The sequence below is a fragment of the Cinclus cinclus genome, chromosome 20 (assembly GCF_963662255.1).
Source record: "Cinclus cinclus chromosome 20, bCinCin1.1, whole genome shotgun sequence".
In the NCBI taxonomy this organism is placed as follows: Eukaryota; Metazoa; Chordata; class Aves; order Passeriformes; family Cinclidae; genus Cinclus; species Cinclus cinclus.
In genome coordinates, this window is record NC_085065.1 from 4,047,732 (window position 1) to 4,072,112 (window position 24,381).

At 41.6% G+C, this 24,381-nt stretch overlaps 1 protein-coding gene across 1 annotated transcript in view; it reads right to left on the bottom strand.

Moving 5' to 3' along the window:
- FOXK2 (forkhead box K2) overlaps positions 1-24,161 on the bottom strand; it is a 45,881-nt gene extending 21,720 nt beyond the window's left edge. The window contains exon 1 of the mRNA XM_062506069.1: positions 23,668-24,161. Coding sequence (XP_062362053.1) covers positions 23,668-24,161 — 494 coding nt within the window. The remainder of the gene's footprint in view (positions 1-23,667) is intronic.
- Between the last annotated feature and the right edge of the window lie 220 nt (positions 24,162-24,381).

Sequence of the window (24,381 nt, forward strand, 5' to 3'; positions counted from 1 at the left end):
ATAAAGCTGCTTGTCACATCTGCTGCAGGAAAACCAGACACTAATTCATTAAAACTGCTCATGTAATGCCTCTGGAATTTGAGGCTCCCCAGCCTGTGAATACAAAAGAAACTCCCCCTATGGAAACACTGCATTTTCGGGTGTTTAGCATCTCTGTACACAAAAGCCGTATGCAGAGCCAGGTTGTGTGGTCTCAATCTCTACATTTCCTACTAAACTATAAAAACAATTTAACATTTGTCCAAAAGCTTGAGTGCCTCTACCTTTGCCAAATTGCAAACAGTCCCAACAAAGCCTACATACATCCCTCTATAACACAACAGCTTCCTGCTTAAAAGACACAAACAAAACACTTGCAACAGGAAAACAGAAATCAATGATAATTTTTTTCTTCCTTCCAGATGCATTTAACCATAAATGCAAGCTCCAACTTTCTCTGTGACTGTACATGACATTCCACAACTTCCCATAAAGCACAGGATTTACAACCACAGCTGAGCCAAAGCTGACAAACCAAACCCACTCCATCCTTTACCACCAAGTTGGCTGCTTAGAAGTGCCTGGCACCTCAGTCTCAGTCACAGGGTGCTCGTGGGGGTGCAGAAGTTCATACAGAAACATTGAGGTTCTAATAATATCAATCAGTGTTAAACAAAAGCTATCAGCAAAGCAAACCAAACTGCTGGGAGCCAAACAGACAGCTCCTGGCATCTCACATTCCTTACAACTAAAGCAGTAGGAGGAGTACAGTGAACAAGTGCTGTCATGATGTGTTTTGACGCAAGCATAATCATAAAAAAAGCACTTGTGACTCATACATTACTTTAGTAACAAAAGCTTTCATTCATTTATTACCTCATCAGAGACCTGCATTCCACTGCAAAATTATGCCCAAACTTCCTAATCGTTACCAAGAGAGCAGCTACCCACTGAGACAGGGCTGTACAACGATCATTCCCAATTCAAGGAAGCAAAGTTTATTTCAGATGGGCTTTTCAAGGCAGAACTCTGCTTCCAAGAGCAGCACAACCCTTTATTTGACACAGAAATCCATGACTAACTCAGGCCATTGAAGAATGACAAAAACTGCTTCCTATCAACTTGAACTTTGAGTAGACAGCAGTGTTTAATTTCCCCCCTAAATCTGCCTGTCTGGTCAAAGAACAGGCTTTTTTCAGCCTCCTCTCACACAGCTATGGGCATTAATTAAATTTCACAGCTGCCTACCTAAAGATGTCTGATGGTCAAGAGCCATTCCATACTTGCTTCACTGCGGTGATACTGCTGGGCTGGGAATCTTAACAGAAATCAAGATTTTGTATTATATTCTGAGATTTTTTTTTTTTTTAAACCAAGCATGCTTTCCCAGAATTCTTGTTCGAACAACGTTTCGATTTTCCTTCTATTTGCAAATTCCTAAAACTTTTCTCCTGAGCATGCAGACCCTCTAGAAATGTTCTATGCAGGACTGCTCCACAATGTGACAAAAATTTAGGGTCCTTTGTCACTTGTGTAGACACTCAAGAACCAATCAAGAAGCCAAAAAGACTGAAAAGCAACAAAGTAAAGAAACTAATCTACAACAAGCACGTTGTTATTGGAAAATATCCTTCAAGAATCACTCCTCCTCCTCCTGAGATGTTCTGAGACCACGCCAAGTTCTCAAATCGTGGGCTGTGTAAGGGGCAGCAGCAAAGCACAGAAGGATAAAAGCAAATAAAAACAACAGACACGATTTAACCAGTCAGAGAGTCACGCAAGTAGGAATCTGTCCAGGAATAAAAAAAAACATAGACTCAATAAAAGTTTTCATGAGAACACAGGCCAATCATTGTCATGTACTGAGGGAGCACCAGCACAGAGGACAGGGTACAGCACGGCCTCAGAGGCAAGGGATCAATGTCTCCAAGTGTAAGCTTGGGACCATGCTTGTCATCTGTCTCTGGAGTGAGTAAAAATGGGCAGACACTTGGTGATGGCTTTGACACAGCAGGGAAAAGCTGAAAGTGGTTTGAATCAGGGCTAGGGATGGCTGTGCTGCCCTGGTTTAAAGGGAGTTTAGGTGCAGACACATGCACCCCTACTCACACCTCTTCAACATTAAGCAAAATGGAACCCACACCAAACAACACCTACTAAAGTAATGAACAACACAAAACAAGATTCCTGAAGCACAGGTTCTTACCAGCCTCTCTGCAATAAAAGCCTGACCTTGGGGATGTTTCATGGGATACAGGGATGTGACAGCTCTGTGCTCCAAACAGGACAAGCTCTCCCAGTTCCCTGCTGCCAGGAGCCACTGGTATCTCCAGTGATATATACTGATTCAGCAGAAAACTATTCAAGTTGAAATGTAGAATTCTGCGGATGCTTTAGTAAGTTTAAGCCACCTCACAGTCTAATTTTGATTCAAGAAGACATCATAAGACATGAATTTAAAAGCTATTCTGTACTATATTACACAAGACAACACTCCCAATAGGCAGCTGTTCTAGCCATTCTCTTTGAAAGCTTGAGATTTAAACTAATATGGAAAGATAAGCTTCCAAAACTAATTTCTGCACTGCTTTCAAGGTCTTAACTATAACTAAGCCACTGCTTAGTGTTTCATTAGAAAACACTGACATACTGCACACAGGTCAGCTTGGTAGATCCAGTGGGTTTTGAACTCTGAGGGACACCAAAGTTTAGGGATAGCAGCATTCACATGGGAACAGTGTATGTAAGAAAGCCTCAAGGACAAGGAAAAACAGCACCAACAATCTTTAAACCAGGGAGCAGGGAGGGAGTTAGAGAGTTCACCCTGCACACCAAGTAATCCCCTTCAAAACCCAAGGGATTGGTTTTAAAAGACAAGGCAAAGCTCTTCCCTGATAAAAACTGCTGGAAAAGAGCACTGAAATTTCATCATCTGCCTGCCCATGAAGTATTATTCCCATTTTCAAAAACAGATTAAATGGATTTGTGACTTGGCCAAGCCGTTTTGGCAAGTGTGCAATGGAGTTGGGAACAGAACATATTTTTCCCAACACCCAATCTTTGTTCAAACCATTGGATCATCCCCCAGTTCTTCCTTTTTCTACGACCACTTTGAGGCAAAACATCAAGTGAGAGACATGTCTCCAGGAAAAGGGAGATTAGTTCATTAAATTAGACTTAAGTAGCTCAATCAGAGTTTGTTACACAAGAGGAGCTGTTTAAGGAGCACAGGAGTAGTGGCTGTGAAACCTACATGGTAAAAAGTAACACATACACACACACATCTTAAGACCCATCACATTTTCCCGAAGAGAGCTAAAGAAACTTTCATTTCATCAGTACTTTACTATTACACCATGAAAACTGTTTATTAAATGCATACATTCTAATTAAAATCTATACAGTTAAATACTGAAGGGTTTGAGGATGCTAAACACCACAAACCTCATTTCCTGTGAATCTGTGAGAAGCAGGACTTTTTTCCCCTCTTATCGAACAGAAGAAAATTAAAGCAATATTTCAATTAAAAATAAAGAAGAAAAAGCTAAGACTTCTATCTTAATACTGAAAAGTATGGGGAGAGAAAAGAATCTTCATTTGCTTTCCTTGAGTACCAAGGAGTTGCTCGCTCCAGGTGACAAACAGCTGTCAGGTTACTACAGGTGTTACTCACTGCTGTAACTTGTTCTGTGCAGAGGCACCTGAAAACATCCCCACAGTGCACACCTGGAGGTGCTCAATAACCAGGGCACATCCTGCCCATGGTGATACTGAAGGACTCCCTTTCATTTTGTTTATCTGTGTTATATCTGTTGTTCTTAATTAATCAGATTCCTACCCTGTCCTATACCAACAGAATGAAATTGAAAAATCTTTCACTGGCCAGAAACAGGCAGATTTTTAAATTTCCTTTTTTTTATTTTTTTTTCCCCCAATAACCGAACTGCTTTAGTGATGGAAGCACTATTTCCACTTTTGATTTCTTGTCCTATGTAAACCAAGGACACCAGTGTACACTTTTCAGCCTGGGTTTACTCTAACTGCATTCTTGCAGTGTCAGAATCCACAAAGACCAGATCAATCCCACACAACAAAGAACGTGGGATGGAGGGTGATGGCAAAAGCACCTCCTTAGGTTGTGTGACCCAAACCCAATCTGACAGTTTCTGAGAATAAACCAACCACGTCCTGAAAGCAGCTTCTTTCGATTTAGTTTCAAAAAAAATTAAAAAATGATATTATTTTGTGATTTAGCTCTTGCACACCATTGAATTTTCTAGAAACAGAGTAACTAAAAGCAAAAAAAATGTTCCTGGTACATAATACATTGTTCCATTCTGCTTTAACCTCTGGTCATTCTGCAAGACACGCCAAAGCAACTTTGTAGGCAGTAACTGACACAGTATCAGTCAAAGACTTCCAGAATAAAAATTAATATTGAGCTTACTCTCCCTTGGAGCATGCAAATTAATGAAGTTAAGTTTATAAAATGATTGAAATGCTGAAAACAGTGAGCTGCAATCAATTCCAGAAAGATTCTTAAGCAGAGGATAATCCTGCCAAACTGCTCAAACAATTAAACTTCCCTGGATGAGCAGAAACTTGCAAAGCTTTCCTACACAGAGATAAAGCAAGGTGCCTTATATCCACCCTCCCTGGAAAAGCAAGTGACATTTGTCTAAGTCAGGCTTCCTCAGTTTATCAACTGAGCATCTTCCCTCAACGGAACTGTCAAAACAGTCATATAACAAAAATCCTCCAAATTATCATTTATTATTATAAATTCCCCACACATCTGTAAGGTGGATCTTTCCTCTAGCAGAACACCATTTGCTGTTAAAATTACATTTCTGTCATGCACAAATATTGATTGCTACAAATTCATAATTTTTTGTAGTGAAATTACAACCTAGGATTGCACATTTAACAATTTCAGCAGTCATAGGATTACTTCAAAATTCCACTGCAGAATGTACCTTGTCTGGCAAAGCTGAAAAGATGCAAATGAGTTCAATGCATATGCTGCTGCACAAAGAGAACTGCAAACACTAATTTTCACAGTACTTAAATTAACATGCTTCCATTTACACTTAAGAACCAACTGATATTTGAAAGATTTTGATTTTCAGAAAGATGTGCTGTGGTGAAATGAAATGTTAATCCCTAGTTACAGATAATGTTTCCTATTTTCCTATATGTGTACAGCATTATACTACATTTCTGTCAGTAACAACAAAAAAACTTTTATCCTGAGAATATATGCTTTTTTTCAATCCCTAAGTCAGTATAAGAAGCACCACCAAAAAAAAAAAAAAAAAAAAGTGTCATTTCCCATAATAACCAAGGCGACCCCAAAGTTAAATTTACCATAAATACTGAAGTAGCAACAAATACTACTAAAGATGTAGAGTCCATTTTCCTTGTTTTTAACTCATACATCTAATTATTTTAATCTTTGTGTACTAGGGTGACCAAGACACTTAGAAATACCCATTTGGAAAAGACTAATATTCTAAATCCTATTAAGGAAAAGCAAGGCAAAAACGGAGATGATAAAATGTCTCTTAGATTCATATTTCAGTTAACAATTCTGGAGGGCATGACCATGGCCTTACCCAGCACTTTCATAATATGTACACCTTCCCAGTACACAACAACAACATGCAGGATTTAAGTCAGAAAAGCTAAAAACTAAGACAGCAGACACCTTAGATGATTAAAACCAGTCTGTATAATCCTGCATTTTTTCAACATTCTTTCTCAAAATAAGAAATCATCAGAATTTTTTTATAAGCTGCTCATTAGGTTAACTTTAATGCACAATTTTGTTTGTTATGTTTTTTAGAGTGAAAAAGATGCATGAGGTATTTTTAAATTACCACTCCTTTAATCATCACCAGGAATCACATCAGGAAGACCTTATGAGGATTAATTAGTTAATTTATAAATTTTATCTTTCACTCAGTTTTGCTCACTCTCCTGAGAAAACACCAGTTTATATGAAAGTGCCAGGAGAATTAGTGACTTTTCTCCAAGAACTGCAAAGGTAACAAGACACGACACCTTTACCTCATACAGAGAGAGCTTGAAAGACATCAAGAGCCTTGAATTCTTCATCACCGCTCAGAAAACAAAACACAAACTTTAACAGAGACTACAGAAACTTCTTATCAAATATCTTTATTTGAAGATATGCCTGTGGTGAAGAGCAAAACGAGAACCATCAACCACACAAACACTCTGGACCTACTAAAAATAGCACCAGCACAACTTTGTTGTTTTTCCAGTCCAACTTAATTGTCCACAGTGATCTCCTTTTTTTTTTTTCTTACTCCAGGGTTTGTGGCTCACATCTGTGACTGTGAACCCACGACCAGAAGCACTAAGGATTGCCCCTGCCTGGGGAGGAGGTGACCAGGACACCTCTGCCTGTTAAACCCCTCAGTGATACAACCAACCAAAGCAGCACCAACTGACCCAGCAAAACAATGTTTCACAAGAAAAAAAAAAGTACTTTGGGGTTAGTGTGAGAACCTGCCTGCCCACAAGGGATGTAGAGGTGCCAGAGCCAGCATAAGGAGTGCTCCAGGCTCAGCCTGGAGAAAAGGAGGCTCGGGGGGGGACCTTCTGACAGAAGGGTGCAGCCAGGTGAAAGTCAGGCTCTGCTCCCAGGGAATGACAGACAGGACAAGAGGAAATGGCCTCAAGTTGTGCCAGGGAGGTTTAGGCTGGATATGAGGAAAAATTTCTTCACAGAAAGGGTGGTAGTCCCTGGCACAGGCTGCCCAGGGCAGTGGTAGACCCTGAAGACAGAATCAGGAATCACAAAGAATAAGACAAGAAGAGACAACCTTCACACGGGCCCATATTTAACATCTTTACCCATGGTCAGGGGGACTGAGGGCACCCTCAGCTGTTTTGCAGATGATGCCAAGCTGGGAATGCTGCTCTACTGGAGAGGAGGAAGGTTTTGCAGAGGGATCTGCACAGGCTGGATCCATGGGCTGAAACCAATGGTTGTGAGGTTTAACCAGGCCAGGTGCTGGGTCCTGCACTTGGGTCACAACAGCCCATGCAGTGATCCAGGCTGGGGCAGAGTGGCTGGAAAAGGGCCCGGGGGTACTGAACATCAGCCCAAGTAGCCAAGAAGGCCAATGGCACTTGGCCTGTACCAGCCATGGTGTGACAACAGGAGCAGGGCAGTGCCTGTCCCCTGTACTGGGCACACCTCAAATCTTGTGACCAGTTTTGGGCCCCTCATTACAAGAAAGACGCTGAGGGGCTGACACATGTCCAGGGAAGGGAATGGAGCTGTGGAGGGGGCTGGAGCACCAAGAGCAGCTGAGGGAGCTGGGAGGCTCAGGGGGGACATGCAGCCAGGTGGGATCAGGCTCTGCCCCCAGGGAACGAGGGACAGGACAAAAGGAAATGGCCTCAAGCTGTGCCATGGGAGGTTTAAGCTGGATGTGAGGAAAAATTTCTTCAGAGAAAGGGTGGTCAACCCCCAGCACAGGCTGCTGAGGGCAGTGGAAGAGTCACCATCCCTAGAGGGATTTAAATGACATGTGGTTGTGGCACCTGGGGACGTGGGTTAGTGGTGGCCTTGGCAGTGCTGTGTCAATGGCTGGACTCAATGACCTTGAAGATCATTTCCAACTAAAAAATTCTATGATTCTACGAAATGCTAATAAAACCACATTATCCTTCTTATATTAATATCTTCCCATCTGGCAATGGAAAAAGTTGCACTTCTGACTTGACAGAAAACTAAATCGATTCAAGCCTCTCCCCTTCTCTTCACAGGGATTGTTTTTCAGGTCCACCAGTAAACTAATCTGACTTGAGAACACAACGTGAACACCAGAGCTCTCACACAGGGCAGGGCAGGATGGTTCTTTCAGCTCTAACTTCCAATGAGTTTGTTTTAACTAACCTAGATACCAAAGGGTTAGTTACGGTTTATCTTCAGGGCTTGAATTTTACTGAAAGGTATGGTTAAAACAAGGAGGAAGTGCTGTTTTAATGAACTTGTACTACTGTAGAGATCTAATGTCAATGTTAAAAAAAGGCTTCTAAAAACAGGAACCATGAGAAAAATACTTTTAATTATTGCAAATGCTTGAAAAATCAAGTTTAACAACATACTTAAAATGAGAAGCAAAAGTCTTCTGTAGCAGTGTATCCTTTAAATCAGTGTGCTTCCAGGAGAAAACTGAATTTAAAAGAATAATCTATATAAAGAAGCATGCAATGCTAAGCCTGTTACCTACAGTGCACACAAATAACTACGAGATGATTCATTCTGAAAAGCTCACCAAGTCCAATTAATTTTGTGTCAAGCCTGATCCCATCCAAGAGGAAACACTCCCTAAATTGTTATGAAACACACAGCAAAGGTGCATTATATTTGTATTTACATTAAAGTTTTATCTACTGTTGCTCTCCAGACCTCCCCAGCCCATCAGTCTGGGTTGGTGCTCGCTCATTTTGTATCAGAATCCACAGCACAGAGGTACTGCAAATGAAGAGTCACAAGAAGTCTGGGAACTTGAGCTGTCATCAAAAATCAGTTTAAAATCAGAAAAGGCCTATAGAGTGTCTGCTTCACATCATTTATCTAACATCTAAAGATGACAAGGGATGAGGGAGAAACCCTGCCATTTCACAGAAGTGAAACATAACAGTGAAAAATTGACACAGAGAAGAGCTATCACAGCTAACTAATGAATATAGACAAAGTCCCAAAAGATTAAGTGTAAGGTCATTTTATCTCTCAATTACAAGTTGAAAATAATCAGACTTGTCTCCACAGTTTCAATGACATTACCACAGGAATTACCTGGGATGACATCCTAAGAGAATGAGTACAAACAAAATAGAAGTGGTGGTAAACACAACAGAGAATTTCAGAAATACAGAATTAACAGCAAGAGTAGAAAAGAAGATAAAAAAAGAAATAGAAACAAACTAAAAGGGAAACAAAAGGCTCAGTGCTTGGCAGTGACAGAAGGGAGAAAACCTCTCAAAAATAAACAGCTTGTAACAAAAAGTAAATAATTCATGGCCTAGGCTGAAGTGGGGGCATGTGCTGGTCACATGTTCAGCGTATGTTACTGGCACCACGCCCCAGCATGTTCCATGTGGTAATAGCTGAAACATTTCGAGCTGAAATGTGCTGCCTTCAGGGACGACATGATCTGGGCAGCCCTGACGAAACACACACCACTCCACACGAACACAGGCTAATTTTGGCTCCCAGGTTATTTCTCCATACTCCAAACAATGCTTTGCTTGGCACTAGCTCACTTCAAGAGCTTATATTAAATATAACCAGTGGTAGTGTGAAGCAACCTTTAAAAGCAGCAGACTCAGTTTATCCAAGATTACATAAAATGACTACTGTAGTGTCTGGGGCTCCTCGAGGCCACTCTGTGCCTGGATGCAGGCACACATTTCAACTGCTCAGCAGCCTCTGAAGCTGTGCACAACTCCTCTGTGCACAAACACAGTAATACACAACACCATGTCACCCGTGGCCCAGATGACAGTGAAATGCAATGGTGATGTTTAAAGACTCCAGAACTCGGGGAGGGAAAACCCAGATTCAGATGGAGCTCAAATATTCAACTTCAAACACATGCTGTCTGCAGCAGCCAGCTCTGCCTCCCCACTCCAGCCATTTCCACTCCTGTCAAAGCTGTACAAGAATGCTGCTTCTGCTGCTGACACACAGGTGCTTTGGGGAAGGATCACCCCCTCTTCTGCACCCAAACCAGTAGCTACTGTTAGATCTATTTACTTCCTTTTTAATACCTACCATGTAGTATTTTCCTTTCAAATCCCTCAGAAAGATTGCTCTTTCCTTTGTATTTTCGTATTAAATCATTACCTGCACAAGTCAAATCCTGTCTCCATTTAGAACATCTTTAAGAGGGTTATTCTAATGACTTAAAGATGGTGTGAACCATCACAAGTATCCAAGGACCTTTTGGATTTAAAAATAAAAGTCTCCTTCATTCAGTGAAGAACTTACTAAGTCCAGCTCCTTGCTGTGTCAGATACTGTCAGTATGCTCTCAGTCAGCAATTCATTTACCACAAAACATCCCTATAAAAACATAGGCCAGTTGTATAAATTCTCTTCTTTACATCTCCTGGGGAAAGTTGGAACAAGCAGCTCCCATAAGAACAAAACAGCACAAGGAGGACAGAACTGTGCTGGTGTACCACACCCAGTAACCAGTGCTTCCCTAACGGGAGCCCAGGGATGTCCCAGCTGAAGTGCAATGTCACTGCAACAGGCTCCCAACCCACCTGGGCCTTACCTACATCTATCTCCAAGTAATTAATAACCCTGAACTACTCTGACCTTCCAGATAAGGAATTTTACTGGAAGAACAAGAAAACCACCAAGTGCTGTAATATAAAATGTTGTTGCAAAAAGAACAAGTTGCAAAAACCAAGAGTTTCCTTGGGGATGAGGCACATCAACACCTTTCAGTAGAAGAATGGAATCAGAGTCTGAGCATTATGAGAATTACCAAAAACACATCCTGCCTCCTTGAGCCTCCCAAACAAATAAACCCAGACCATATATTCCCACATTGCCATCTCCCAGGTTCATTTCCACACCACCAGGATTTTTCTTTTTTTTTTTTCATTTCAAAAACTGTGGAAAAGCCAGATTTTTACAAACATTTTTGATTAAACCACCTTACTCAGTTTCTCCATAGTCAAAATCACACTCTCCCACACTAGGGTTATTTTGTATTCTATGTAACCATGCTTTCCAGCTCTTCAGATAAAGTTCAATTATTTTATGGCGCACTTTTCAGCAATACTGCAGCTAACTCAAAGAATGCACATAGACTAACACAAATAATCTTTCCTTCAGCTACTATTAAGCCAAAACAATTTTAAAACACTACCCCCAAACTTAAAACTTTTACAGATTTTCATTTTATCCTTCTGGCTGAGGACTGAATTATTTATATTCAGATGTTTCTTTGACTCTTTTGCAAGGCTTGCATGCTCCTTTTCTTTAAAGGCTTCAAAACACCCAGTTTGCTGGTAGCCCTAGATAAGAGTGAATAACCTCACGTAAGAATCTTGAGTACTTACTAGTCCACAGCAGAGCAAACTTATTTATAGTTAAGTAGCAAGCTGGGGTTAGTGATCTCTTCCAGGCTCAACAATCTTCCAACCTCAGAATAACCACCCCATAAAACAAGCAGGGCTATTTCACTCTGACAGGAAAGTCAACATCTGTGTGCAAGGGTGTGCTGGTAGATGAGTGCTCTGGCTGCCTGCACTGCAGGAGACAGCAAAAGCCATTCATAGCAGGCCAAAATTTATGAAGGAAATTTAAAATCTTCATCAGGAGTTGCTTTGAATTTAACTTGTATGTTTAAACACAGAAAGGTGGAAGGATCTAAGCTCTCCTCCCAACTGTGAATGAGGTTTTAAATTTTATTGTGTGATGGTTTAACAGTTAGTGCCAATTTTTTCCATCTGAGGTAATATTCCCTATATCCTATGATGCAGTTAAGGAAAAATTACTATACATGAAAATAGCATCTTAGGCCACCAAAAAGTCTCAAGAAAGAAAACAGGGGAAGAAATAAAGAAAACTGTATATTTTCTAAAGTTCTAGCAGCTCTGGCAGAATCTCAATTCTAATGAAGTTTTGTTACAGAAAGGGTGAATATTCACAGACTAGTTGCATTTCTCAGCTTTACATGCAGACCAATACCAAGAAAAGGTTTTAAAAAGGCCTGAATTTCAATTTAAGAGGATAAACAAACAACTGAACTTCTCCTGTGGTTTTTACCTATTTCATCTCTTTCCGGTGTTGCTACATGTGCCTGTCACGTGAACATTTTAACTGAAACACTGTGGTTTCCATGTCCAAAATTTCTGTGTCAATTATCAATATCTAGAAAGCTGAATGAATAATACTGCACCCAACCACAAACTGTAGAGCCCACCCTATACTTAAGACTTCAGCCCTGCATTCATTTCAGAACCTGCATTCCCAGCAGAGGGGAACCACCTCAAACTCTGCATTAGCTCTTCCACTCAGCAATACAGCTGCACAAGTGGTGCCAGGATCTTGATAGTATCACTGAGAGCAAGGCTGCATGAGGATGCATTTCAGCCTTCTATGAGAATCTTACCACCAATCCAGTAATTTTAATAAAGTTACTTCAGAATGTACTGCACGCTCTTCAAAGTGGGATTGTCACAGCATTTAACACAAAGTCAGTGTTTGCCTCGCAGCCCCTGATGCTACTAAAAGCAAAATGTTCAGTAATATGAAAGTGTGGAGAAGACCAAAACACCCTTCTACCTGATAAAAAAAAAAACTCTCCTGGGTCAGCCCACACAAGTGCTTTGGCTATTTCTCCAAAGTAAGTGTGTCAAAAGTGATGACCATGTCAGGCAGACCACACAGAAACACCTCAAGAACCTTATGTGAGCCTAACCCAGCCACACCCAGGACATTCACACACCTAAGGAAAGAAAACAACTCACTTCCTTGAACGCCTCTTTGCTTAATGCATTATTTACTGCTTTCATCTGTGGAAGTGATAAACAGAATTTTGATTGATGATCATTTAAGTAACTCCCTCTTACTAACTTCTGTCAGCATCCAAGTCCACCAAACACTGCACAGAAAGGAAGGGTGACAATCTGTTATCATCTGCTCCTCCTGCAAGGGGTGGTTTTCCTGAAATGCTGCACCTCATCCCCCCTGGAAGAAGGCTCAGAGTGAAGGTGAGCACTCAGTTCCATCAGAGCAGGAAGCTCATGCACAGATATTTACAAGTTTTATTTATTTACATGCTACCCAAGTAGTTTTGCAAGGCTGCAACAACTCACTGACTGAATTACTACGAGCATGGTTCCCTTTGCTGGCACTCTGTATTAGCTTTCCTGCATAAAGAAGCAAAAACCACACTTTGTTGCAGATGTTTCTATAACCTATCAAGCTGAGGCCCTCAAAAGACACCTCAGGAAATCCAAATTCGTGTTACCTACTTGCATTGTCAACTTCAGCAGATTTGTGTATTTCCTGAAAAAGCACTATCCATATATGTAGCCCCTGCAATGAAAGACGTGTAAAAATCAGTGAAGCTTTTACAAATATCTTAAAAATAATGCTTTCCTTTCAGGCAGTTCATACAATGCTCCACAAACTCTAATCAGTCACCTGCCTGTCTTACAGATAGAGAAGTCTTTCTGAGATAAAAGGGCTTTTTACTGGGACACACTACAAATGAAAAACACAAAATTTTTAACAATACCATTTACCTCCACTATACCCTTACTGTTCAATTCTCCCTATAGCTTGTAACTCCACTACTACACAATATACCACCAACTGGTGGGGCAAAGGCTGGACTTAGGCAGGAGTCAGGCTGATTTAGTCTATGGAATGCAGACCATACATGAACTCTGTCCTCCACTAGGGGATGGAGGAATATCTTGCACAGCCAAGGAACTCATACCCCTTTTTCTCTCATGTTTTCTCTGTGTATTCACATTTACTCACAGATAAAAACAGAGAGCCAGAAAGCACAGATCAACCAAAGGTATGAGACCATCAAGTCATGTCAGCATCCTGTCTACTCAGGGTTCACCTTTCTAATTGTTTTTTTTTTTTTTTAATTTAACATACCTCTTTACCAAAAAGCATGCTGCCACAAGAACTTTTAGGATTAAAACACTTTTACATTACATTGTAAGTGCTTTTTTAGTACACCAAAATTCGTTTTGGTCTTAAACTGTTTAGAATCTTTCTTTTCCTTTCCATTTTTATTTCATATAGCATAAAGAGCTCTTATAACTACAATTCCTTAATGTACAATTCCACAAGTTCCAGCCAGCTGACTGCTGCCCAAAGCCTGTGCAGGCCCACCATGTACTCCACTGCCTGCCAGACCTCTCTCGGAGCCACTTCAATGCAACAGCAAAGCACCCAAAATTAGCAAAAAAAAAGCAGAGAGGAGCACCATATGAACATCTGATGAGCTCCAAGTCCAGCCCAACCTGCAGTCAGGAGCAGAAAGCAGGACCTTCCCTCCCGTGCTCCATCACGGGAACACTGAAACCTTGGATTAGCTCAGATGTTCACCAAAGCACAGCCCATGTCCCCAAAAAGTGAGACCCCAGATCCTTCTGAATCACATCTCCCCAGTTAAAATATCCAAATCAGAGACTCCTTACACTCTATAAAGCTAACAATTATAGCCCAGCCCTTAAACTTGAGATGATCTTAATCTTCCACCTTTCTTCAAGCCTCCCAGCACACCCTTTCATTTCTCTTCACATAACTAAAAACCTCAGAATACTCCTGCCCATATTCTAAAGCAAAACACCTTGGGCCCATGTCCTCATCTTTCCCATGTATTAACTGAATTCTCCTCTTCCATGTTTCTAATCTCTATGGGGTATGATGCTAAAATCAATCACAGAACATCCTGAATTGGAAGGGACCCACACAGAGCACAGCCCAGCTCCTGGCCCTGCATGTGGCAACCCCAAGAATCCCCTCGTGTGCCTGAGAACATTTATCCTCTTTACCATTATTTTTCCTTACTTAAATAATCAGTTTGCTCTGATTCAAATTTCAGCTTATTCCCACAGAGAACTTCATGTGAGTAAATTCACCCTTCTCTTCTCTAAGCCCTACTCATTTAAAAATCTTATTTCTCTGTCTCCTTCATTGCTCTGCAGGCCTTCTTCACCCGCCTAGAAAGGCCAGAAGACTGCAGAATCACCCAAAGAGGGAAATTATTTTCTGTAAGAGCTAGTTCCATTGCTGATCCCTCCCAATTAATTCCCTTGTGTATTTACTGCACTGATTGTAACCAAAAAGCTTGGCAACTACAGGAGTGTATAAACTACATCTAGGTCTTGTCTGCTCAAGTTATAGTCTGCCTAGAACACTCATATACGTCCAGAAGACAATGCAAAGTGATAAATTATTTTTTCCTGTATTCTCAGTCTTAAAAGACAACAAAGAAAACATCAAAACAAATAACAAAAGCTAAATAATTGTATTTCTATCTTCATAAACAATCAGACTTTTACCTTACAAGTAGTAAAACACGTATTGTACACTGTGCTAAGACACCAACATTTCAGGTACAGCTTTTTGAGGAAACTGATGCTTCAAAGGAAGTTATACTACTTTTTCCCAGCTGTGACAGGGAAAAAAGGAAGCAAAGAAGGAAAAGGGTAGGCAAAATACCTGCTCCCATACTGGAACACATCAGAGAAAATCAGATTTTAAAAGTAACGCCTATCAATAGATTAATTCATCCACACCATTTCTGAAGCAGAACCATACATTTAATCTTCATTTAAGTGATGTAAAACTTGAATTTAAGTTCACTACAAGGTGTAAAGACCTTTTTAGTTATACACTAGCCTGATTTCTTATCATCACAAGAATTAAATGGCCTATACCTCATGAGGTGTATCTAAGACTTACTTGAAGAACAAAAGTTTTCACAAAATCACTTTATATTACACAAAAATTACTCTGAAACAGTACAATGTCCTCCAATACAAAGAGTATGATATAGTGAACAAAAGCATCAACATCAGTGTGAGAACACTACTGACAAGTGCAAATAAACAAATACTCAACTGGATGTTTAATGCTTTAGAAGTCATTTTAATTTAAAACCAAGACAAATATTGACTCTTTTGTTAAAACACATAATAAAATGGTCTCTTGCTGTAACCCCATGACAGGTAATTAAAAAAGACTTTCAGAGGAAGTGAAGAAGGTTCAACTTTACCTCTTGTAACCCTATGCCATGATATGTCACCCAGACATACCTGCTCTGCACCTCCTCACTAGGGCTGACTACAGCAAGGGATTTTTTTTTGTTTATCAGTGGAAGATGGCGAGACAGATACCCCACCACTCTTGAAAGTAAACTATTGCAACTCAGCTTAATTCAAACCTTAACAATTTAGTTTACAGCTTCTGGTTTCACACCTGTGTGTGATCCATTAGAACTCTCATTCAGCCCCATAAAAACGAACCTATACCAACCCAGCCACCTCACACTCCTTTTGAAAAAAACAGAATAAAACAAACATAGTGAACTCCTTATGCTCCCCACTCTTCTGGACTTCTTCCAACCTTCAATTCTTTTTAGCAATCCTCCACTTAAAATCGTTGCAATTTTGCACGATTCTTTAACACAGATTTGATTCCAGAATGATGTGAAGCTCCAGCACCAGTTGCTAACCCCCAGTTTCCACACAGGCATCCCATCAGTGCCTTGACACATCATCTCAGAACAAGCATCTCATGATCTCCGCAGTCATGGCTTGCACTCTCCTGCTACTTTGCAGAACAGTTTTCCACCTTATAGTTCTGCCCTGTGTGTTTTTCCAGATGACACAGTTTTGGGGTTTAAAAAATTTATTAACTCTATTTTTTTGTCCTCATTATTTGTGAGGACAACGTTCACAACGCTGCAAATATTTATCAGCAATTGCGTATACTCCAAATCATCACACAAAATCCAGTAGTGATCAGGTATTTCTTATCATGATTTAGCACTACACTGCACATTATTCTAACCAGCCTGTGCATTCCATAAGTTCTGCTGTTGGGAATACAGACTTTTCAATATGGGATTGTAGCTACATGAAGCACTTTATATAGTTACAGCTATCCCCATCCCCAGAGAATCCAAATGAACAAGGTGCTGAGCAGTCTGATCCAACACTGAAGCCACTTCTGATTTCAGCAAGGCTTTGGCTGGAGCTTCCTTCTGTAATTCTTAAAGTTAAGCCTTAAACCAGCACTCAATTAAAATTAATTCTAGTCAACTTTATACTAATTTTGTTCCATTTCATAACACTCTGATAATGACAGGACTCTGGCTTTTTTACTTTACTGCTCTGGCTCTCCAAACTCCCAATTCCAAGAGCATCCTTATCCACAGGAGCTTCCTTGCTGAGGTCAACAGGAACATTTGGGTCAGCATGGACAGAACTGCTTTCCCATCTCCTCACGGTTCTCATTTCATTCGGTGCACATGGACAAACACAAAGGTGGTGTGTTCATGTTGATATTCATTAAGACATCCTGAAATTTGGAATACTGAAAATTTTCCTCCCACCAGCACTCGAGCACACACAGAGACCATGCTTTGTCCAATCTTCTGCTTGGCAATACCTAGGAAGAGAGAGCAGCACGTGCAGGGGCTGCAGCAGAATCACACACACAAATGTGAAGAATCAGACACCAGCCATGAACAGACCTTGTCTTGCCCTATAAAAAATAATGTGTCACAAATTTTGCACCAGCTCTGCAAGTGCTCGCTGAGTGGAACTCACTGAAGCCTCAGCTCCCTTCAGTGATAGAACAGCAGCGAGGGAATCTTAACTGGAGAATGGAGCATTTATTCCTACACCATCCAGTGTGGAATAGCTGCAGAATAAATATGGTTCCTCCTCTCCAACTGCTTTATCTAGGTCAAAAAACTCCTTAAAGGCAGGAAGTCGCAGGAAACAAATGTCACTACACATCAACTTTTTACCATGAAAACAAGCAAGGCAGCAGATAAACCCACCACCTTCCCAGGATTTCAGCACAGACAGCAGCTTATTAGTGAACTGCTGTGAAAACTCCTTATAACTGCAAAAGCCATGGCCTCACACCACGTGACAAATACATGGTTTTCTTTGAAATGATTTTTTCTTGTATTTTACATGATTTTATATAAGTTAATGGGACTTGAGATGTCTTGAGGAGTTGCTGCATTTACTGAAACATACAGCAATTGAGAAGCATAACCTTACTTTGAATGGCTCAGGCATGACTGCAAAAAAAAAACCTTTCACTTTGTCCACTACAATTGCACATGCTCAAAAAAATGAAAAGAAAAATCCAACAGCAGAACTCCTCCACAGCAGAATTATTCTCTAAAGCACATCTCCCTTCATGAAGGAATAATATTTGTAAGACAGTGCCCTTAGCTAACTATAAGCAAATTAATAATACACATTTATTTTGAAAAGCCAGGGTGAAAGATTAACTTATTTTCTTTATCAGCTCATTTAACTTACTACTTTTGCTATTGATTAAGTGTATCATCCCACTCAAACATGGCACCTTGGTATTTTGATTTAATCAATGCAAAGAATGATTTAACTTGCATATCTCCTACCTCATTATTATAACTGAAATAAGAATCTCAAAACTCTCTTTAAACTGCAAATTCTTGGAACAGACAGTTTCAATACTGACCTTACACCTTTAAACCAAAATGACACTAATCTTGCTTCTGCCATAGAACTGGAACTTTACAGACCATAAAGAACTATAAAGATGATTTTCCAGTTTGTAGTATTTCATATAACTACACAAAGAATCTATTTACTCCTACACCTAACTACAGATGTAAGAACATTCATAGGATCAGTAGAATTGTAGAACTGGGTAAGGAAGTTTCATATACATATCAATCATAGCAACAGAAAAAGCATATCAAGTGTGAATTAATCCAAATATAAACTGTTTAAGCTTTACCTCAATCACCTGATTGGTGTCTGACAATTTGCAACACTGCTTTATTAACACCAAAAAAAAAAAAAATCACTCAGAAGGTATGTGTAATTGAGAGGCAAATATGAAAAAAGAGATGACAGAAACAACTGTAACACAAATTATTACAATAGAAACTTCCCGCTCGTCTCGATTTTCATTTCAAATCATATGTGCTCTACCTTCTTCCTCCTACGCTCCTTTCCAATCAGATCTGCTTAAGTGAGAACACTATTTCTACCGAGCTTGACATTTGCAAATCCTACTTTAAAGTAGCTGAAAACCCACCTATAAACACAGCCCCATTGACCTTATTAGTCACTATGGCACAGGACCAGCATCTGCCAGAGACAGTAAATAAAAGTTTCTGGAGTCTGATTCTGTCAAATCACAGCCAAGTCCAATGTTCCTTAGTTTGATGCTCTGAGGTAATTTGTAAATGATAATTTTAACACAGCTGGTATGGAGCTCCAAAACACACCTCTGAACACAAATCAATCACAAGGTCTCCTGAACTTTCAGGCAGCTGCTGCCCTGACGAGCCACTCTCTGTCAAAACTGGTGTCAAGGAAGGGAGAAAGCAGGTGCCCACATGACCTGAGGGACTTCCAGCACACTGTAAGTATAGACTGCAAGAATATATCAGCACAAATTCCATGAAGCATGTGTTTTGTTTGATTGCTCCATGTATCCAACAGTTATATTCATAAGAAAACTTTTTGAACATAAGCCATACATAACCCAAACTCAAGCAATGCAAGTTCTTCCTTAGCTACTACTGAACATTACCCAAGGAAATGTTATGATCCTTTCACCTCCACTGTTAAGCCAAACCACAGATGTTTCCATGGAGCAAATGTACAGTCGCAGCTCCAACCACACAGACATCACAACTTTGCACATCATTTAAGTAACTGCAATTACATGACAGAAGAAAGTGCACTGATATATTTACAATCTGTTTCCTGAGCAGGTAACACTGAACATAATAAACTTTTACAAAGAATTGGCCCAGGCAACAGATATGCTTGATCCTTGTTCAGAACCAACCAGCTTTCAGCAGCAGCAGAACTTCTGCTGCTTAAAGGCAGCAATAACTCCAGACTACAAGAGCAAGCTAAAACTATTGGTTCAGCCCTCAGCATTACCAGGAGGAAAAGCAGAAGAACACAAACAAATTAAATTTTAGTTTTCAGTTACATCGGCTTAATTTAGAATTTGTCAGTAAACGTTAAGCTAAAGTAAAATGTACTTGATGTCATTTACTGTAAGAGCACCCACACTTAGTAATGCAAAGAAGTCTGCAGAATGAATGACAGAATGGGAGACTTATTTACTGTCTCTTACTATAAAAGAACTTCAGTTGGATCAAATGAAATTACCAGGCATCAAGTTCCAAAAACTCAGCAAAAAGAGGTATTTCTCCCAACATAGGCTCCAATTACATTGCAGATTTCACTACCCCAAGACACTGCAGATAGAAGAGGTTTACCCAAACGCAACTACTAAAAAAAGAGAGAGAAAAAGTGCAAACAGTAAATTATTTTAACTCAAAAAGAATTGAACTCTGACTTTGGATCCAAAAGACAAACCAGGGGAAACGCAGTCATTTGTACCAATCTATTTTTATGCTTCTTCCTGGGCATCTGCTACTCCTTGAAGGCAGGTCATGAACTAAGTCCAGCTCTGATCTGACTTTCAAATGCTGTTCTTATGTTCACGGTATCTTGTTTATGAATCACAAATTACTTCCACAAAAGCAAAACCAAAAGTAATGACTAAATTACAAAACCTATGGGTTTGTCAAAATGAGTAAGACTGCCTAGGAACAGTGAAGTCCAAAATGCCTAGAGTTCTGTGAACTGAAAGGCCAATACACAAAGCACATCCAAGAAACCCAAAAATGAAAACAAAACAAAAGCACTCCTTCAGAGCACAGTTGTACCCAGAAGTCTGTCTGTTTTTCCAGCTGTATCAGTTTCATCTGCCTGGAATCTTGCCTCTCCAAAAGCTGTATACAACAGCTCCAGCAACAACCACTGCTCTGCCCAGCACAAAAGGTATTTTTCCAGCCAAGTACCTCAAAAGCAAATACTGATGTTACGATTTACCTAGCAATATATCCAATCAATGCTTTCACTGAAGGCAGGGAAAATTCCACAAGCAGTAGATGAAACCAATTAGAAAACATGAACTTTTCGAACCAGAGAGGGACAGTCTGTGCATCTCAAAGGTAGTTGTAGAAGAATAATTGAGAAACTATTGAGAAGTGCTTTAATCTGGGTGCCTTGAGCAGGAGCCTCTGAAACCTCTCTCATCCCACATCTGCCATGACATTGACAGGAGAGCTCCTTGCTGGACACGCTCAAAAATGGCTCTTTTCTCCCCACCCCCACTCGATTCATCTCACAAGACAACAGCTGGTTTGTACATACACAAGTAGGGATGGGAGTCTGTCAAGAACTGCAAAAACAAAAACACACCTCCCACTGCTATTGCCTCCTGCTTGATAACTTCAACATTTGAATTGCCAGTGAGGCTTCCAGGGAAGCATTAAAAATAGCAACCAGAACACTTATCTTAATGCACAGTAATTCCATGTTTCATGACATTTCTATCTGTAGAAAAAAGATGCCTTTATTACAGGTAAGTGTATACTCCAACATTAATAACTTAATTTGCCCAGATGTTTAAAATGTGTGTTTTACAGGGGACTACTAAGGTGTATTTCTGTTGTTTCCTTACAAAAACAGGGGGTTCAGCAACATTATTAATGCAGTCAAATTGAAACATTGTGCTGAAATAAAAAAAGGCCAAGGACACTGAACTCCATACAATTACTAGTGAAAAGCAAATAAGACATTTCAAGTCTGTAAGAGTATTGTACTTGGCACCTTTGTAAGTCACTATTAATCAGACAATACAGAGATCAACCCTCCATTCTTGGTTTCCAAGATCACTTAAAAACAAACAGAAGGAACAGGCCACCCTGAATTTTTCAAACTTCACCTGCCATTAAAATTTCCGATGATTGTGTAGTTACAGGCAAAGCATATTTATTACTGGCAACAGAGTAGGATTAAACAACAACAAAAATAGATCTGGTGATTACTTGAGCTGGAGGCTGGCAATCATCAATCTTGAGCTCACACCAAAACTACTTTCCTTCCCATCACACTTCAACTGTTAATTAATGTTTACATTATATTGAAGTAAGTAAGATTGACTCTTAAAATCCAGACCACCTTCAGTGTGACCATTTAAATCTACAACAAAACTCAAGAACAGGACTACAAACAATATTTAGTCATCAGCAAGTCACAGTAAGGACTTCCTAGAAGCAGACAGCACTTGGAATTTGCCTGAAGACTACTGTTAAAAACAAAAAAAAAGCTTTGCAAATAATGAAACTACTATTTCCCCATTAACCCCACTAAGACTTGTGTTTTAGAAACAGGTTTATTTTTTAAAGAGCAACAAAGTAGCACTTGATCTAAATCTTCCTGCCCTTCAAGGTGACGCTCACCCCCCAGCAGGGTAGCTCCAGCTCCCGGCAGGGGCACCTTTTATTTACTAGCCCACACCTACAATTTGTAACCAGGAGATAACCATTTCCACCAACTCAGGGCTCTGGAAACTGAGGGCTGTGTGTGCACAGCCCAAGGAATGGTGTCACCTGAGCACAGCAAATGCCAGTTCCTGCACCACCACCCATGTTCACTGGTGAAGAAATTCTAACTACACGCAAATTTTCAATGTTGTCCAATAAAAAAGGCGAGACAAAAAATCCTTTTGAATCTTCTTTCCACTTGAAAAGCGACACTGGTGGAAAGAACTAGAATAAGTTACAAATCAGTGGACAGCATGAAGAAGAAGCACTTATTTTTTCCTCAGGTCTTAAGCATTTAACAGAATGTTAGTGACTCAGTTACTCCATCTCATTCTAGACTGTTTGAAATCAGCACAGACCATGCACAATTGTGCTTACAATTAGTATATTATACCACAGAGCTTGCAAAGAAGAAAGTATTTGATCTACATTTCATAGATATGTTAGATTAAAATACAGATAAATCACATGACGAATAATTATTAATATTAAAAGCAGAAAGCAAAAATAGAAGTGACAGTTAAAGGTCAAACAAATCCTCCAACTATACTCAGGATTACACACTGGCACTGTTAAAGCCCTTCAGAATGAGCATTTCCTAGAAAGCAGCAAGGTAAGACAATTTGATTTTCACAGAGAAACCAGGTGAGTAAACTAACATTAGGTCGACACAGCAGAAAATACACACCATCAATGTCCTAAACACAGTTCAAAGACTCGTAGGGCATTAAGGCTGTGTCAGTATGGCATGTATTTTATAAAGGTACTGCACTCGTAACGTTTTAGGTATTTCTTAGTCAAGGCAGCTAAAATACACTAAACCAAAACACTTTCACTTTTCCTACATGTGACTCCTCAGAGCACAGATCACTTATTTACAGTTCAACACATCTTTAAATGTCGTGGGCAGGCCCCACGTACTGCCCTAGAAAATCATTTTGCACAGACAGTTAATGTTTGGTAATGGCAAAGGAATGTATTGCCGTTTAAAACCTCTTAATACATTTGTTGTCACGTAAGGAAAACATTTCAAAACGCTAAGGCCAGCATAAGCATTTCACGTGGATGATCCAGTTTACACATAAGAATAAACGCTAAAATTAGGCAAAGCAGCAGAAACTACCACTAAAACCAGAGCAAGCCCCAGAGCACCGAGAACAACCCCCCAGTTCTGCCAAAGCACCGAGGGGGCTACAGGATTTCCCCAGCGCTGATCCTCATCCCAGACAGCCCAGCCCCGTGCAGAACCGCCCGGCTGGCTTCCCCCGACACCCCCGAACAGGACTCGGGGTGTACCCGGTTCTGTTCGCCAGCGCCGGGGCCGCTCCGGCGCGCACCGGGCGCTCCGTGCGGGGCTGCGGCGGGGCGGGCGTGCGGGGGAAGGACACGGCGGAGGGCACGGCGGCGGTGCCGGCAGGACGGGGCAGCTCTCGCCTGTCACACGCCATGTGCACCCGCGGCCTCCGGCGGGCCCCGGAGCGCCGGCCCCGCGTACTCACACTCGCGGCAGCTGCAGCGGCGGCGCCCCGCGCCGCTGGAACACGCCGTCCACGAACACGCCGTTCTTGCCGAGGCAGCGCAGGTAGAAGTCGCCCCCCGCTCCGCCCGCGGGGTCTCCCTGAGGCGGGGGCGGCGGCCCGTCCGCGCCGGCCGGCGGCGGCGGAGGCGCGGCGGTGAAGATCTCGAGGTGGCGGCGGGAGATGAAGCTGGAGTGGCCCATGCTCACGTCCACCGAGCCCTGCGACGAGTTGCGGCCGATGGTCACCGAGCGCTTCTTCATGAGGTACTCGAACTCCCGGCCCTCGAGCCGCGCCACGGCCGCCGCCGCCGCCGCCGCCGCCATCTTAGCGAGGGACGAGCGAGGCGCGGCCCCGCCCGCACCGGCCCCGCGCCGGCCCCGCACACAGCAGGGAACGGGGCCGCGCACCCGGCCCTGACGCAGCCACGCGCTGAGTGACAGCGCGCGGGGCCAATGCGCGGCCCGCACGCCCATGGGGCTACGGCGGCGCGGCCAATGGCGAGCGGCGCCGGCCCCGCACGTCCGAGCGTCGGCGCACGAGCGCAGGGGCGCGGCCCGGAAAACGCGGAGCGGAGCCGCGCGCGGGAGCGGGGCGGAGCTGCCCGGGCAACACCTCCCGCCCGCCGGCAGCGAGGGAAGGGAGGCGGAGGGGAAGGGAGGAGAAGGAAAGGACGGAGCCGGCTCTGGGACGGCC